This window comes from Zalophus californianus, chromosome 15 (assembly GCF_009762305.2).
Source record: "Zalophus californianus isolate mZalCal1 chromosome 15, mZalCal1.pri.v2, whole genome shotgun sequence".
NCBI classification, from domain to species: domain Eukaryota; kingdom Metazoa; phylum Chordata; class Mammalia; order Carnivora; family Otariidae; genus Zalophus; species Zalophus californianus.
This window is the reverse complement of record NC_045609.1, coordinates 8,972,042-8,988,293: the sequence shown is the minus strand read 5'-3', so window position 1 is coordinate 8,988,293 and position 16,252 is coordinate 8,972,042. Positions and strand designations below refer to the sequence as shown.

Here is a 16,252-nt window from a genome sequence, read left to right as displayed (position 1 = left end):
AGGTCCTATTTTGAAATATAATTGTCTTTAGTATTTTCATCTATATATATATTGAGTACCACATCAGGTGGTGGTATTTTTTTTTTGCTTCCGATATGAAATAATTTATAAGAAGCTTACGAAAATAGTTTTATAGTTCCCCATATTTTTACCCAATTCCTTCTTTCTTTTCTGAATTTCCAAGACTCCTTCTCTGTTATCATTTTCTTGAAAAACTTCTTTTAGCCACTGTCTGAAGGTAGGTCACCATGCAACACACTGTTTTCCTTTATCTGAGAAAATATTTCCCTTTTATTCCCAAAGGCTATTTTTAATACAGACTTCATAGTAGACAATTATTTAATGGCTTGAACAATTTTATGCCATATACTTTTGGCCGCCAAGGTTTCAGGTGAGAAATCTCTTACCATTTGTACTGGGTTCCCTAAAAGTTAATACACAGTTTTTCTTGAACTTCTTTCATGATTTTTTCTGTTACTAGTTTTTAGGTTGATTAAAACATGTCTCTGCATGGACTTGTATTAATTTATCCTCTTGTGGTTAACTTTCCTTCTTCAATCTGTATATTTGTTTTCTGCCAAATTTGAGAGACTTTCAAATACAGGCATACCTTGTTTTATTGTGCTTTGCTTTACTGCACTTCAGAGATACTGCATTTGTTACAAATTAAAGTTTTGTGGTGATCCTGGGTCCAGCAACTCTATTGGCACCATTTTTCCAAAAGCGTTTGTTCACTTCGCGTCTCTTCATCACGTTTTGGTAGTCTCACAATACTTCAAACTTTTTCATTGTTATTATTTTTGTTATGGCGATGTAATCAGTCATCTTTGATGTTAGCATTTTAATTATTTGGGGGCACGAGAACTGTGCCCATCCAAGACAACAACCTTAGTCATAAATGTGTGTGTGCTGACCGTTCCACTGACCAGTCATTCCCCCATCTCTCTTCCTCTCCACGGGCCTCCTTATTCCTTGAGACACGACAATGTTGAAATTGGGCCAGTTTATACCTACAGTGTCAAGTGTTAAGTGCAAAGTCATGTCTCTTAAATTAAATCGAAAGCTAGAAATGACTCAGCTGAGTGAAAAGGGCACGCCAGAAGCCAACACAGGCCAAAAGTTAGGCCTCTTGTGTCAGGCAAGTTATGAATGCAAAAGAAAAGTTTTGGAAAGAAACTGAAAGTGCTACTCCAGTGGACACACAGATGGTAAGAGGGCGAAACAGCCCTATTGCTGATATGGAGAACGTCTGTGTGGTCTGGATAGGTCAAACCAGCCACATTCCCTTAAGCCAAAGACTATTCCAGAGCAAGGTCCTAACTCTCTTCAATTCTGTGAAGGTGGAGAAAGGCGAGGAAACTGCGAAAGAAAAGCTGGAACCTCAGAGACGTTGGTTCATGACATTTAAGAAAAGAAGCTGTCTCCATAACATCAAAGTGCCAGGTGAGGCAGCAGGTGCTGATGGAGAAGATGCAGCAAGTTCTCCAGAAGATGGAGCTGAGATAATGCAGGAAGGTGGCAACACTGAACAACAGATTTTCAATGTAGACAAAGCAGCCTGCTATCAGAAGATGCCATCTAGGACTTTCATAACTAAAGAGAAGTCAATGCCTGGCTTCAAAGCTTCTAAAGACAGGCTGACTCTCAGTAAGGGCTAATGCAGCTGGTGACTTTAAATTGAAGCCAATGTTCATGTACCATTCCAAAAATCTTGGGGTCCTAATAATTATGCTGAATTTACTCTGCCTGTATTCTATAAATGGAACAATGAAGCCTGCGTAACAGCACATCTGTTTACATCATAGTATTTAAGTCAATTACTGACATGTACCACCCAGATTAAGATTCCTGCTCATTCACCAGGAACACACCTGGTCACCCAAGAGCTCTGATGAAGATGGACAATGACATTAATCTTGTTTTCATGTCTGCCAACAAAATATCCATTCTGTAGCCCAAGGAGCAAGGAATAATTTTGATTTTCAAGTCTTACTATTTAAGAAATATACTTTAGAGGTGTCTGGTTGGCTCAGTCAGTTAAGCATCTGATTCTTGATTTCAACTTAGGTCATGATCTTGTGGGTCATGAGATCAAGCCTTGTGTCGGGCTCCACGCTGGGCATGGAGCCTGCTCAAGATTCTCTCTATCCCCCTCCCAATGCCCCTCCCCCCACTTGCACTCCCTCCCTCTCTCTCAAAAAAGAGGAAAAAAGAAACACATTTTCGAAGGCTATACCTGCCATAGATAGTAATTTCCCTGATAGACCTGGGCAAAGTAATTGAAAACCTTCTGAAAAGGATGCCCTATTCCAGATTCCCATGTAGTTCATGGGAAGAGGTCAAAATATCAACATAACAGGGGTCTGGAGGAAGTTGACTGCAGCCCTCATGGAGGACTTTGAGGGGTTCAAGACTTCAGGGGAGGAAGTCACTGCAGATGTGGTGGGAAGAGCATGAGAACTAGAGCTGGAAGTGGAGCCTGAGGATTGGACTGAACTGCTATAATCTCATGATAAAACCTGAACAGATGAGAAGTTGCTTCTTATGGATGAACAAAGAAAGTGGTTTCTTGAAATGGAATCTGCTTCTCAAGATGCTGTGAAGATTGTTGAAAGGACAAGAAAGGACCCAGACTGTCACATAAACTTGCTGATTAAGCAACAGCAGGGTTTGATAGGACTGACTCCAATTTTGAAGGAAGTTCTGTGAGTAAAAGGCTGTCAAAGAGCAGCCCATGCTACAGAGAAATTGTTCGTGAAAGGAAGCATTGACCGATGTGGCAAACTTTGCATTGTTGCCACAAGAGATTGCTCCGGCCGCCCAACCTTCAGCAACCACCACCCTGATCAGTTCACGGCCAACAACACTGAGGCAGGACCTTCCACCAGCAAAAAGATTACAGCTCCCTGAAAGCTCAGACAATGATTAGCATATTTTAGCAATAAGGTATTTTTAAATTAAGGTATTTACTCTTTTTTTCTTTAGATACAGTGCTAGTGCACACGTAACAGACTACAGTAAGGTGTAAACATAACTTTCATAAACACTGAGAAACCAAAAAAATTCATCTGACTCGCTTTATTGTAACATTTGCTTTATTGTCATGATCTGGAACTGAACCTGCAGTATCTCTGAGGTTTGCCTGTATCTGACAAAGAACTATAATCCAGAATATAGAAAGTACTCTCAAAACTCATCAGCAAAACCACAACCCAGTTAGAAAATGGGCAAAAGACAAAAAGAACCACTTCAACAAAGAGCAAAAGACAGCAAATATATATTTGAAAACATTTTAAACACCATTAGGGAAATGCAAATTAAAATTACAGCAAGGGGGACACCTGAGCGGCTCAGTTGGTTAAACATCTGCCTTCAGCTGAGGTCATGATCCCAGGGTCCTGATACCGAGTCCCGCATTGGGCTCCTTGCTCAACGGGGAGCCTGCTTCTCCCTCTGCCTGCCACTCCTCCTGCTTGTGCCCTCTCTCTGACAAATAAATAAAATCTTAAAAAAAAAATAAATTAAAAAAAATAAAATGACAGCAAGCTATCACTACATACCTATCAGAATTTTTTTTAAAGATTTTATTTATTTATTTGAGATGGGGGCTGGGGGAGAGAGAGAACACATAAGAAGCAGGTGGAGAGGCAAAGGGAGACAGAGAAGCAGACTCCCCATTGAGCAGGGAGCCCGATCTGGGGCTTGATCCCAGGACCCTGGAATCATGACCTGAACCGAAGGCAGACGCTTAACCAACTGAGCCACCCAGGTGCCCCATCAGAATTTTTTAAAGATTTTATTTATTTGAGAGAGAGAGAGAGAGAGAGAGCGAGAGAGCGATGAAGCACAAAGCAGGGGGGGCAGAGGAAGAGGGAGAAGCAGACTCTCCACTGAGCAGGGAGCCTGATGCAAGACTTGACCCCAGGACCCGGGGATCACAACCTGAGCCAAAGGCAGACACTTAACTGACTAAGCCACCCCTCTCAGAACTGTTAAAACAAAAAATAGTCCTAACACAAACGATGGTAAGGATGCAGAGAAACTAGATGACTTATACATTATTGGTGAGAATACAAAACGATGCATTCATAGCAGCTTATTTGCAATAGCCAAAAATTGCAAAAACCCCAGATCTATCAATGAATGGTTAAACAATTTATTATATATATATATATATATATATATATATAACACAGAACACTATTCAGCAACAAAAAGGAATGAACCATTGATACAATAACTTGGATGAATACTCAAGGTGTTATGTCTAGGGATAGAAACTAATCCCAAAGGTGACATACATACATATCTATGTAACATGTCTGAACTGATAGTGGCAGAGCACATAGGGGTAAAGAGGGTATGGTTATAAAAGGGCAACACGAGAGGTCCTTATGATGATGGAACTATACAGTATTTTGACTATAGTGACAGATACACACAAGCTACACAAGTGATGAAGTTGTACTGTACTAAATATATACATGCAAACAAATGAAAAGAAGAAAAACGAGAAATGTTCCTAAGGCCTGTGATCAATGTCAATATCCTGGATGTGATATTTATACAACAGTTTTGCAAAATGTTACCATTAGCGAAAATTGAGTAAAGTGTTCCCTGGACTTTTATGTATTGTTTCTTAAAACTGCATGTGAATCTACATTTCTCTCATAAAAATTTCAATTTAAGAAAATAGCAAGATGGTAGATGTTCACCTCAGAACTTACTCCAAATAAAAGCATTAAGATAGAAGGCAGCGATTATCAGGCAGGATAAGAAAGCAAGAGTCAACTCTACCTTACAGAAAAAAATCACTTTAAATTAAATAACAAATATAGACTAAAGAAAGATGGAATTAGATATATACCATGCAAACACTAATCATAAGAAGCTGAAATGATTATAATAATATCAAAAAAACCACATTTCAGGACAAGGAATTTTGCCAGGAATAAACAGGAAAATTACACAATGAGAAAGAAGACGTAACAATCTTAATGTAACTGTACCTAAAATAAGAGAGCTTCAAGTTGTATAACAAACCGACAATAGAAAAACACAGGGTCACAATTACACCTGGAAACTTCGTATCTGTCTCAGGAATTGATAAAACAACTGAAAGGGAAATTAAGCATAGATATGTATAATTTGCAAAAACATTATCAACCAAATGACATTTGGGAATATCTCACCCAGTGACAGCGGAATACATAATCTTTTCAAGTTCACATGGAACATTCACCAAGAAAAACTTACAGAAAATCATAAAAATTATATTCTCTGAACACAAACAAGTTAGAAATGAATAGAAAAGTATCTGAAAAAAAATCCCAAACATTTAGAAATCACACAACAGTTTTCTAAATAACCCATGGCAGGGGTGGGTGGAGAAACCTTAATGTAAATTAGAAAATATTTTTAACTAAATGAAAATGAACACATAACTTTCCAGAATTTCTAGATGCTGTAGTGAAATTCAGAACTTTAAAAGTTTATAATTAAAATGGAAATAGTATCAAAACCAGTGAAAACCCAGCTTTCATTTTAAGAAGTTATAAAAAGAACTAACCCCATAGTGAATGGAAACATAAAAATAGTAGCAAAGTGAACATGAGTCAATGAAATAAAAAAAGGACAAATAGAGAAAATTAATGAAACCAAAAACTCATTCTTTTGAAAAGCATAATCAATGAAACTGATAAATTTCCCCCAAACCGATGAAGAAAGAGAAAACAAATTTTATCAATGTAAAAACAAAAGAGGGGTGGTCAGTACAGATCATACAGACATCATTCTTTTGTGAATATTGACACAACCGTCTTTAACACTTAATCTGCAAATCAAACTCAGCAACATATAAATGATGGACCACAACCAGGTGGATTTTATTCCAGAAAATACAAGGTTGTTTAAACATTTGAAAATATGTCAATGTAATTAATCATATCAGAAAAATTTAAAAAGGAATCATATGATTAGATTTTGTGCTTAAAAGGCCAAATGACAAAAATCAACATTTATTCATAAAACTCTCAGCAAACTTGAATAAAAAACAACATTCTATACCTGAGAAACCCAGAGCTGACAGGAAACATGGGAAATGACTCAATGCTGTCCCCTAAGACTGAGAGTAAGGCAAGGATGGTCTTTTGTCACCAGTTCTCTTCAGCATTGTAGTGAGAATGCAGTAAAGGCAAAAAAAAAAAAAAAAAAAAAAAAAAAAAAAGACGTAAACAGCATAAAGATTGAAAAGAAAGAAGCAAGTGCAGGAGACATGATCATATACAATTAGAAAATTTTATGGAATCAAAAAGCTACCAAAACGATGTTTATCAAGGTTACAGGAAACAAGGTCAATACACAAGGATCAACTGTATTGCTATAGATTAACAAAGAACTACTGAAAGTGAAATTACATAAATAATACTACTTATAATAGCATCCAAATCAAGACAGACTTCGGGATGAATCTAACAAAACAATGTCTGTACTCAGGCAATACAAAACGCTGCTGAGAGAAATTAAAGACCTAATTAAATGGTGAGATAGAGCACATTCATGGATCAGAAAGTCAGTATTATTAAGATGTCAACTTTCCCCAGACATATAAAATAAATAAAATCCTAAAAGCAATTATGAAGGCAGCCTTTGGTTTTTTTTTTTTTAGAAACCGACAAGTTCATTCTAAAATGTATGTGGAAATGCAAAAGACATGCAAGGGCCAAAACAGTTCTGGACAAGAGAACAAAGTTGGAGAATTGATACAATTTCATTTAAAGACTTATTAACAAAGATATGGGAATAAAGACAATGTAGAGAAGCTAAACAGATCAATGGAACAGGAAAAAGGACCCACAGGTAGAAACCACCCCCGACACACACAAAGACAAATAATCAACTGGATGTCTTAAAAGGTGCCAAGGTAATTCAATGGAGAAAAGATAGTCTTTTCAACAAATGGTGCTGAAAAAATGGAATGTTCAAATGGAATAATATAAATTTTGACCCTTAAAACACTATACACAAAAATGTATTCCAAATAGATCATATACCTAACATAGAGCTAAAGCATTTAGAAAACAAGAGGAAAAATCTCTGATACTCTTGGGTCTGCAAAGATTTCTTAAAAAAGATTAAAACTGGTAAGCTGGGCTTTATCAAAATGAAAAACTTCTAAAAAGCCACAAACGGGGGGAGAGGGTACAGATTGGGGGAAAATATCCAATCAATAAAAAATCTTTATAACTCAAAAATAAGACAACCTACGAAGTGGGCAAACGATTTAAACAGATGCTTCACAAAATAAGATACACAAATGGCAAGTAAGTGAAAGATGCGTAACATCACTATTTATCAAGGCAATGCAAATGAAAAGCACAGGGAAATGCCACTATGCACATTAAAATGGCTGTATTAAAAAGTAACAATACCAAGTATTGACAAAAATGTGAAATAACTCCAACTCTCACACACTGGTGACAGAAATGTAAAATGGAACAACCACTTCAGAGAAGTCTGACATTGTATATACTAATCCTACAAACCGAAAAACTTTGCTCCTAAGTATTTACCCGAGAGAAATAAAAACATGCCTACATTAAAATGCACATGAAGTTCACTGCAGCTATGTTCATAACAACCAAAAACTGGAAAGAGAACGGATAAACTGTAATTAAGCATCCAATAAAATATGACTTAATAAAAAACAAAAGAGTTACTGACAGATGCTAAAACATGGATACATCTCAAAATCATGCTGAATAAAAGACAAGGAAGAGACATCTTAGATATCTCCATTTATGTGAAATGATATTTTAAAAAATCAGTCTAACCTCGTTACTGAAAGCAGATTATTGGTTGCCAGGGGCCATGGTGGGGGGCAAGTCCCAGGAGTGACTGGGAAAGGGGAATGAGAAACCCTTCTGGGTGATGGGTTGTCTCTAAACTGTAGGAGTCATATGTATGAGTATACTCTTATTAAAATTTGAGTCGGTAGAATTAACCATATTTAAATTATTGCCCAGAGTTGATTTTTAAAAATTTGGAAATGTTATTTTAATAACAAAGCTCTTAAAATTTTGAAAATCATAAACAGGAAAATAGACAATATTGTTATAGTCATATATCATGCTTTATTAAAACGCATCAACTATAGCTAAGTATGTCAATATGTATAAATATCAAAACCATGCACCCGAAGACAAAAGCAAGTTGCAAAACACGTGTTCCCACTGATATACAAGGAAAACAATGTTAGACACACACACACACACAGAAATATATGTAAAATATTACTGTAAAAGTAATGAGATGTGAGATCAATATTAACCAAATTTAGAAAAGTGCTGAAGGTGGCAGAAGTTACAGGATATGGAATGGATTTGAGGATGGTATGCAGATACTTCAACTATTCTTGTACATTACTTCCAACCTGCAGCAGACACAGCAATGGTTATGATATTCCTCATAACTGGACACACCCCCTGGAAAGGTGGGCTATCACTGGGTCAACAGGCCTGAATTCAAGAAAGCTGAGCTATGATGAGCTTCCTGGAAATTTCAATTGGGACACAAAGGTCATATGCCCTACAGTACTCTACTTTCATTAACACACTCAATGTTTCTTCTGGTTCCTGAACCTACAAAGAGGAAGCAGATACGTCCTCCAGACTGTCCCTGGCTGGTGGCAGTGTACATTCTGGTATGAATCTAGTCCATGGGGAAAACTAGACCCCAGGATGAACCAGACCATCAAGCATTATTCGCAGAGGTAACAGCATAGTCTGGAGACAGACTAATCAAAAACCTATGATGGCTCATGCTAGGGAGGGCCATGGGGTGTCATGTGTTTCTCCCGAAGTGAAATCAGAGTCTGAAAAGATTATTCAGTTTATTTGTTCTTTTCAAAAAGCTTTGCATTCCAGTTAATGTTTTTAAAAATGTCTATTTTCAGCTTTGTTTCTATTAAAAAATTTGAGATCAGAGAAAAACATAACTTTAAGAATGATATATCTAAAGGAAAATTTCTGTCCATATTACCTAGAGACATTCTTCCTTCAATACAATCTTCAGATATAATAAAGTCTGAATTTTGTTACAGTCTGCACATTCAAAACATCTTTATGACTTCCTCCAATATCAATTGTCTTGCTCAACAAAATGGCATCTCTTGATAAAGGCTCAACCACATTTGCTGCATTCTTTGGGTATCTTCCCTATTATTTCCCTGACATACATTGAATACAACTTGTGTTATGAAGGTCTCAAAAAAATACAAGATGTTGACACTTTTTCCCAAGGGTGGTCTGATTGTTATTTCTGGCCAAATTCTGGAAGAACATTTTCACTCATCTGTTTGATTGACAGGATTATCTCCTATGTAAGTTCTTTCTTTAATAAGCTCTACTTCATAATAAAAATAATTCCCCATATTTCCTACATGCATTAATAGGGTTTCTTCTACAGTCACTTTTAGTTGTCTTATTTACAACAGATTTTTAAACATTCACCAAATTCAGAGTATTTGCCACTATAAGTATTCTCTTCTTTACTTTGGAAGATGACTTACGGTAAAAGATTGGCCATTCTTTACATTCATAGGGGTCAGGTCTTTTGTGAATTTTCTGTGGTATTTTGAGGTATGAATCACAAGAGAAAGATTTCTCTCACTGCTGTGTTTAGAAATTTTCTTCCCCTGTGTGTAACCTTGGATGTACTGTGATAACTGTTTTCTTGGAGGTTTTCTCACTCTCAATACATTCATAGGGCTTCTCTCTTATGTGTCTTCTCTGATGTACTTTGAGGCCTGAGTTACAACTGAAGGTTTTCCCACAACGATTACATTTATAGGGTTTCTCTCCTGTGTGTGTTCTCTGATGCTTAGTGAGATCTGACTTATGATAGAAGGACTTCCCACATTCGTTACACTCATAAGGTTTCTCCCCTGTGTGTATTCTCTGATGTACGGTGAGAATGGATTTCTCAGAAAATGACTTCCCACACTCATTACATTCATAGGGCTTCTCACCTGTGTGAGTTCTCTGATGTGATCTGAGGACTGAACTGCAAGTAAAGGTCTTCCCACACTGATTACAGTGATACGATTTTTCCCCTCTGTGTGTTCGTTTATGTATTGTATAATCTGACTTATGGCAAAAAGTCTTCCCACATTTTTTACACACATAGGGCTTCTCTCCTGTATGAGTTCGCTGGTGTACTGTAAGGTATGAATTCCTAGAGAAGAATTTCCCACATTCCTTACATTCATAAGGTTTCTCACCTGTGTGAGTTCTGTGGTGTTTAGTGAGGTCTGATTTATTGTAGAAGGTTTTTCCACATTCATTACACTTATAAGGTTTTTCCCCTGTGTGTATCCTCTGATGTACTGTGAGGACTGATTTCTCAGAAAAGGATTTCCCACACTCACTACATTCATATGGCTTCTCCTTTGTGTGAGTTCTCTGATGTACTTTTAGACCTGAGTTGCGACTAAAGGTTTTTCCGCACTGATTACATCCATAGGGTTTTCCCCCTATGTGCGTTTTCTCATGTTTAGTGACATCTGACTTGTGACAAAAGGTTTTTCCACATATCTCACATTCATAGGGTTTCTCCCCTGTGTGAGTTCTCAGATGTACTGTAAGGTAGGAGTTTCTAGAGAAGAATTTTCCACATTGATTACACTCATAGGGTTTCTCACCTGTGTGTGTTTTCTGATGTATTGTGAGGACTGAGTTGCTTATGAAGGTTTTTCCACACTGATTACATTCATAGGGCTTCTCCCCTGTGTGAATTCTCTGGTGTACTGTGAGATATGACTTATGGTAGAAGCTTTTTCTACATTCCTTACATTCATAGGGTTTCTCTCCTGTGTGAGTTCTCTGATGAATTATGAGGTGTGAACTTCTAGAGAAGCATTTCCCACACTCCTTACATTTGTATGGTTTCTCTCCTGTGTGGATTCGCTGATGTAAAGTGAGGAGAGATTTCCGAGAGAAGCATTTCCCACATTCCTTACATTCATAGGGTTTCTCTCTTGTATGTATTTTCTGATGTTTGGTGAGTTTTGACTTTTTGCAGAATGTTTTTGCACATTCATTACATTCACAGACCTTGTCTCCTATGTGTGTTCTCTGAGTTACATTCAGAACTGCCTTCTCCCAGAAAGGTTCTCCCAAGTTGTTATATTCAAATATTCTCTCTCCTGTGTCAGGGAAGTCTGATCTCCCATTGAAATTATCCACTCTTTCAATATACTCATAACCTTTCACCTCTACATGAACTCTGTGTTCCAAGAGAGATGACTTCTCAAAAGTTTTAGCATATTCATGAAACTCACAAGGATTTTCTGTTCTTTGTGCCATCTTACGGACCATGAGGGCTGAATCATTACAGAAAGTTTTATCAGATTCATTATGTTCACAAGGACTCTGGTCTATGTGAGCTTGGTTATATGGAATGACAACTGCCTTCTCATGGAAAGCTTGCCAACATTCCTTGTATTCCTTATCGCTTTGAATAAAGGATTGCTCTGTATTTTTAATTCTCTGATATGGGATGAAATCTTCATTATGACTGAGGTATTTTCCATTTTGAATGAATTCACAAGGTTTCTCTCCCATTTGAGTTTGTTCATGGTTAATATGAAGGAACAATTTCCCATATGTATTGAGGTTAACAGGCTTCTTACTTAAAGAGTTTTTCTTATTAATAATTAATTCTGAAATACATTTCAAATTCATATCACACGAGTCACACCTACAGGGTATTTTTATGGAAGGAACTGGGTCTGTGCTGAAATTAAAAATGCTTCCTAATACATTACCTCTGTGCATAGTCAGTGTTTTGTTGTTGATAAACGGGGCTTGACAAAAATGTCTGTCCTGGGTTTCTTGATTCTTTTCTAGTTGGTTATCAACTTTGCAGACTTCTAGAAGTGAGAAAAACAAACCATAAGCCATGAATCGTATCATAATTATGATGAAATTACACTTAAAACAAATGCCATTTACATCACTGACTTCGTTTTGTGAAATAAGAGTGACCCAAATAGTCATATTGCCCCATCCTTCGGATTAAAAAAAATAAAACCTGACAGGGTGGAAAAGGGGGATAGAAACTTAGAACACACACATCTACATTTGGCAATTTTCAAATACATATTTCAAGACTTAATATATACATTAGAAATAAATAAAAAGCATGGTGAAGAAAACAGACTTGGAAAAAAAATGGCTCATCTAGGAAGGGGAAATGTAGAGAACTAGAGAGGCCATGAAACTTAGTAGATAAGAGTGCCCGAAAGAAATAGAGGAACAATTTGATATTTTGAAGGATCAGACTTTACATAATATTCCTCATACTTACATTAGTGCAGCTAAATTCTCTCTACACTTTCCATGTTTACAGTTTCATTCTCCTCCTTTTAAAAGTACTTGTTTTGTTATACATTTAGTACATTGTTAATATCAAATTAAATTTCTGAAAGCACGGATTTCTTTGTGCTTGTGAATAGAGTCCTGTAATGTGGTTTCTAATTTTCCCTCTACTTGTGTTACTTATAAAAAATATAAATGTCCACCAGGAAAATCAAAAAGATGAGAACAAGACTGAAAGATGATCAAACCCATCAGTTGTTTTAGTTGTGGTATATTCAAACTTATTTTGTCAGATATGCTACCACCAGATGCTAATTTTTCCCCACTGTAAACTTGCTCTGACATAATATTAATACTTTTTTCTTTTACACCCGGATTTCTACATTTCGTGGTTTCATTTATAACCATGGAAGACCTGACCTAAAACATTCAATGATATATTTATTTACCCTAAGAATTCTCAGCTATACTTCACGTTACCTTCTTGCTCAGTACATACAACATAACAATGATGACCCTATTTAAAAACCTATTCAGGGCGCCTGGGTGACTCAGTCGTTAAGCATCTGCCTTCACGTCAGGTCATAATCCCAAGGTCCTGGGATCGAGCCCCGCATCAGGCTCCCTGCTTGGCGGGAAGCCTGCTTCTCCCTCTCCCACTCCCCCTGCTTGTGTTCCTGCTCTCGCTATCTCTCTCCGTGTCAAGTAAATAAAATCTTAAAAAAAAAAAAAAAAAAAAACCTATTCAAAGCCCATTGTCTCCAAGCACCATTAGAAGCAAACACACCGCAGTTATAATTTCGGGGGGGCGGGATTTGTCCCCAACCACATACATATTAGGTACTCAAGTGATCACTTCACTAGTCCATAATAAATGTCTTCTTTCTAGAAATGCCAGACTATTAATTTGCCAAAAATCATTCAAGTTCAACCAAGACTTTTCACTCAGCTGGTTTACATTCCCATTTTGGATTTGCTCAGAACTTCACTCTTTAGGAAAATGACACTGTCTCATTATAAGTCTTCACAAACATCTCTACCATTTCGAGTCCTACTTACATTGAAATTTAAAATTAATCACATTCTATACATCTCATTCTATCAGAATGTTGGATAATACCCCCTTTAAACATAAACATACCCTGTTAACTGCTGAAATTTGAAATACTCAGTAGTCTTTTTTCTTTTCCCAACTACAACCTATGGTGTCACAAGTATTTATATCTGATTTCCTATGAATACATCTGAGTGGACATGAAAGTAATGGTATTTAACAAGTGGTGTGCTTTTTCAAAACAAAGTCCAAGTTTTCTACAAATCTGTAACATTGAACAAGAATCTACAGGTTTGGGGCACCTGGGTGGCTGAGTTGTTAAGCGTCTGCCTTCGCCTCACGTCGTGATCCCAGGGTCCTGGGATCGAGCCCCACGTTGGGCTCCCTGCTGGGCAGGGGGCCTGCTTCTCCCTCTCCCTCTCCCCACTGCTCCCCCTGCTTGTGCTCTCTGTCAAATAAGTAAATAAAATCTTAAAAATAAGAATCTACACGTTTATAACCCAACATGTGCATTTAGAAATTCCTTGTAGTATTTTCTGAATATAAAGGTTCTCTCACTCATCAAGAGGCACAGTTAATGAATTAAGTAATGATCCAATACCCATTATATATTATACGACAAAATAAAGATATGCTGTCTTTGAAGAAATTATAATCCAGTAATAGCTTCTTCATTCAACATTCATACACTATCAGGAATCAGATTCCATACTAGATAATGTAAATCAAAGCAAGGAAGGAACATTTTACGAAAGCTGAGCTTAAATTTAAAAAATGTGCTTAAAAACAAAGACAATGCTATTAACAATAGGAAAAGTTAACAGGAAAAGTAACCATTACCATACGCCAAGCACTGCTCCATGTACTTTTCATGTATTAATTCACAAGAATCCCCAAGTATGTTAGGAATGAAATGTGGACTTGTATGGCAGGAAAGCGTATCTGTGGGCAATCCTAGGAATAAGGAGTAAATGGGAGTTTAGCACCAGTTCTGTGCCACAGAGATGAGATGTAGTCATATTTAAGGGTCACTGGAGCACCTGGGTGGCTGTTGGTTAAGTGTCCGACTCTTGGGATTCAGCTCAGGTTGTGATCTCACGGCTATGAGATTGAGCCCCGCTTAGGGCTCCATGCTCAGCAGAGTCTGCTTGAGATTCTCTCTCTCCCTCTTCTGCTGCACCCCCCCACTCATGTGTGTTTGCTCTTAATAAATAAATAAATCTTAAAAAAAAGGTAAAAAAATATTAAGGATCATTAAATGAGAAAAACATAAATTTGCTAATTACATATTGGGGAAAATACAACTCAAGATATTAACATGATAAATTAGACGGTTTGTGCGGCAAAGTGTAATTGCATTTAGGAATTAGAACAAAGAGTAAAACAGAATGCCTAAGTGTTTTGGGTGGTATCAGTGCAAAGTGAGAATATGAAAAGAATTTTTTTTTAATTTATTTACTTGCCAGAGAGAGAGAGAGAGAGAGAGAGAGAGAGAGAGAGAGAGAGAGAAAGCATAGCAGGGGAAGCAGCAGGCAGAGTGAGAAGCAGGCTCCCTGCTGAGCAAGGAGCCTAATGTGGGACTCGATCCCAGGACCCTGGGATCACCTGAGCCGAAGGCAGATGCTTAACCAACTGAGACGCCCAGGAGACCCTATAAAAAGAATTTTTTAAAGTTTACAAAAATAAAACAATAGTGATCTAACACTAGTAAGAAAAGAAGTCAGAAAAATAAAATGATACTAAGACAGTTACAAGAGAAGACTCATAAAAGGTTAACAAATGAAGCGGGTAAAATTTATGATTTGTGAATGCTAATTGTGATATTACTTCTTGCCACATTGAAGGGGGGATATCCTGTATATTCTGTATATGGGCAGGTATATAACACTGAATGTCAAGTGGGTAAAAGATGCTAAAAATATAACATGTAGTTAGCAGAATAAACGAAAACCTATTATTTTAGCTATAGCAAGGTATTATTATATTTTGAAGATCCAATTTGACACTTTGCACTTTAACAGGTAAATGTAGTCTGTTTCCATTTATGATTACTGAAAAAAATTCAAGTCGTCTCTCACATTTTAGTTGGCACTTTGTATTTGTCACAATTTTACTACCGATTCTATTGTACTTTTCTTCCTTCTTTTTGAAAAAATTTCGTATCTTTTCCATTTTTTCTTCTTTACAACTTTAGAAGTTATACGCACCTGTTTCTCAGCTTTAGGTGGCTATCCATCACATCATACCATGAATATTTAACTTAAAATCTGGAGGAATTCAGTATCTTACACCTCTTTTTCTGAAGAACAGAAGCATCAAACTCAATTTGATCACCTCTCACCTCATTTATATGCAGTTATTGCTTTGTGTACATGGTTTTTTAGCCCTACACATTAGCATCATATCACTTTATATACCTATTGTTCAGATTTACCTCTATCTCTTGTCATCTCTTACCACTTACCACTCCTTCTCTCATCTCAAGCATTCTTTTGGGCTTCATTTTCTCTTTTCCTGTAGTATTTCCATTAGAATTTTACAATGAAATTACATAATTAAAGGTATGGCTTCTATAATTTATTTCATTACCAACCCAAATTTTATGATCCACTCTGACACGAACTCTCCTGTTGACTAAACCCCAGTTAGTGTCCTCTGAGCCCTATTCTCAACTAGGCCTTGACTAGGTCTTCCAGGTCTATCCGGGCTGAGCTCAGTTTTAGCAAGAATCTTTTAAGTCGGTCTAGTGACAATCCCCTCACCCTTGATATCTGATCAAGTTCCTTATACCCCGCCCCTGATGTGTTAGTGCCTGGTCTGC

General features: G+C 37.0%; 1 protein-coding gene across 1 annotated transcript in view; it reads right to left on the bottom strand.

Moving 5' to 3' along the window:
- Nucleotides 1-8,028: 8,028 nt before the first annotated feature.
- The window catches only part of LOC113922176 (zinc finger protein 33B-like), a 28,390-nt gene continuing 20,166 nt past the window's right edge, over nt 8,029-16,252 (bottom strand). Inside the window, exons 5-6 of the mRNA XM_027594092.2 lie at nt 14,272-14,385; nt 8,029-11,929 (exon numbers count right to left, since the gene is read on the bottom strand). Of these exons, the coding sequence (XP_027449893.1) occupies nt 9,678-11,929; nt 14,272-14,385 (2,366 nt within the window). The 3' untranslated portion in view covers nt 8,029-9,677. The remainder of the gene's footprint in view (nt 11,930-14,271; nt 14,386-16,252) is intronic.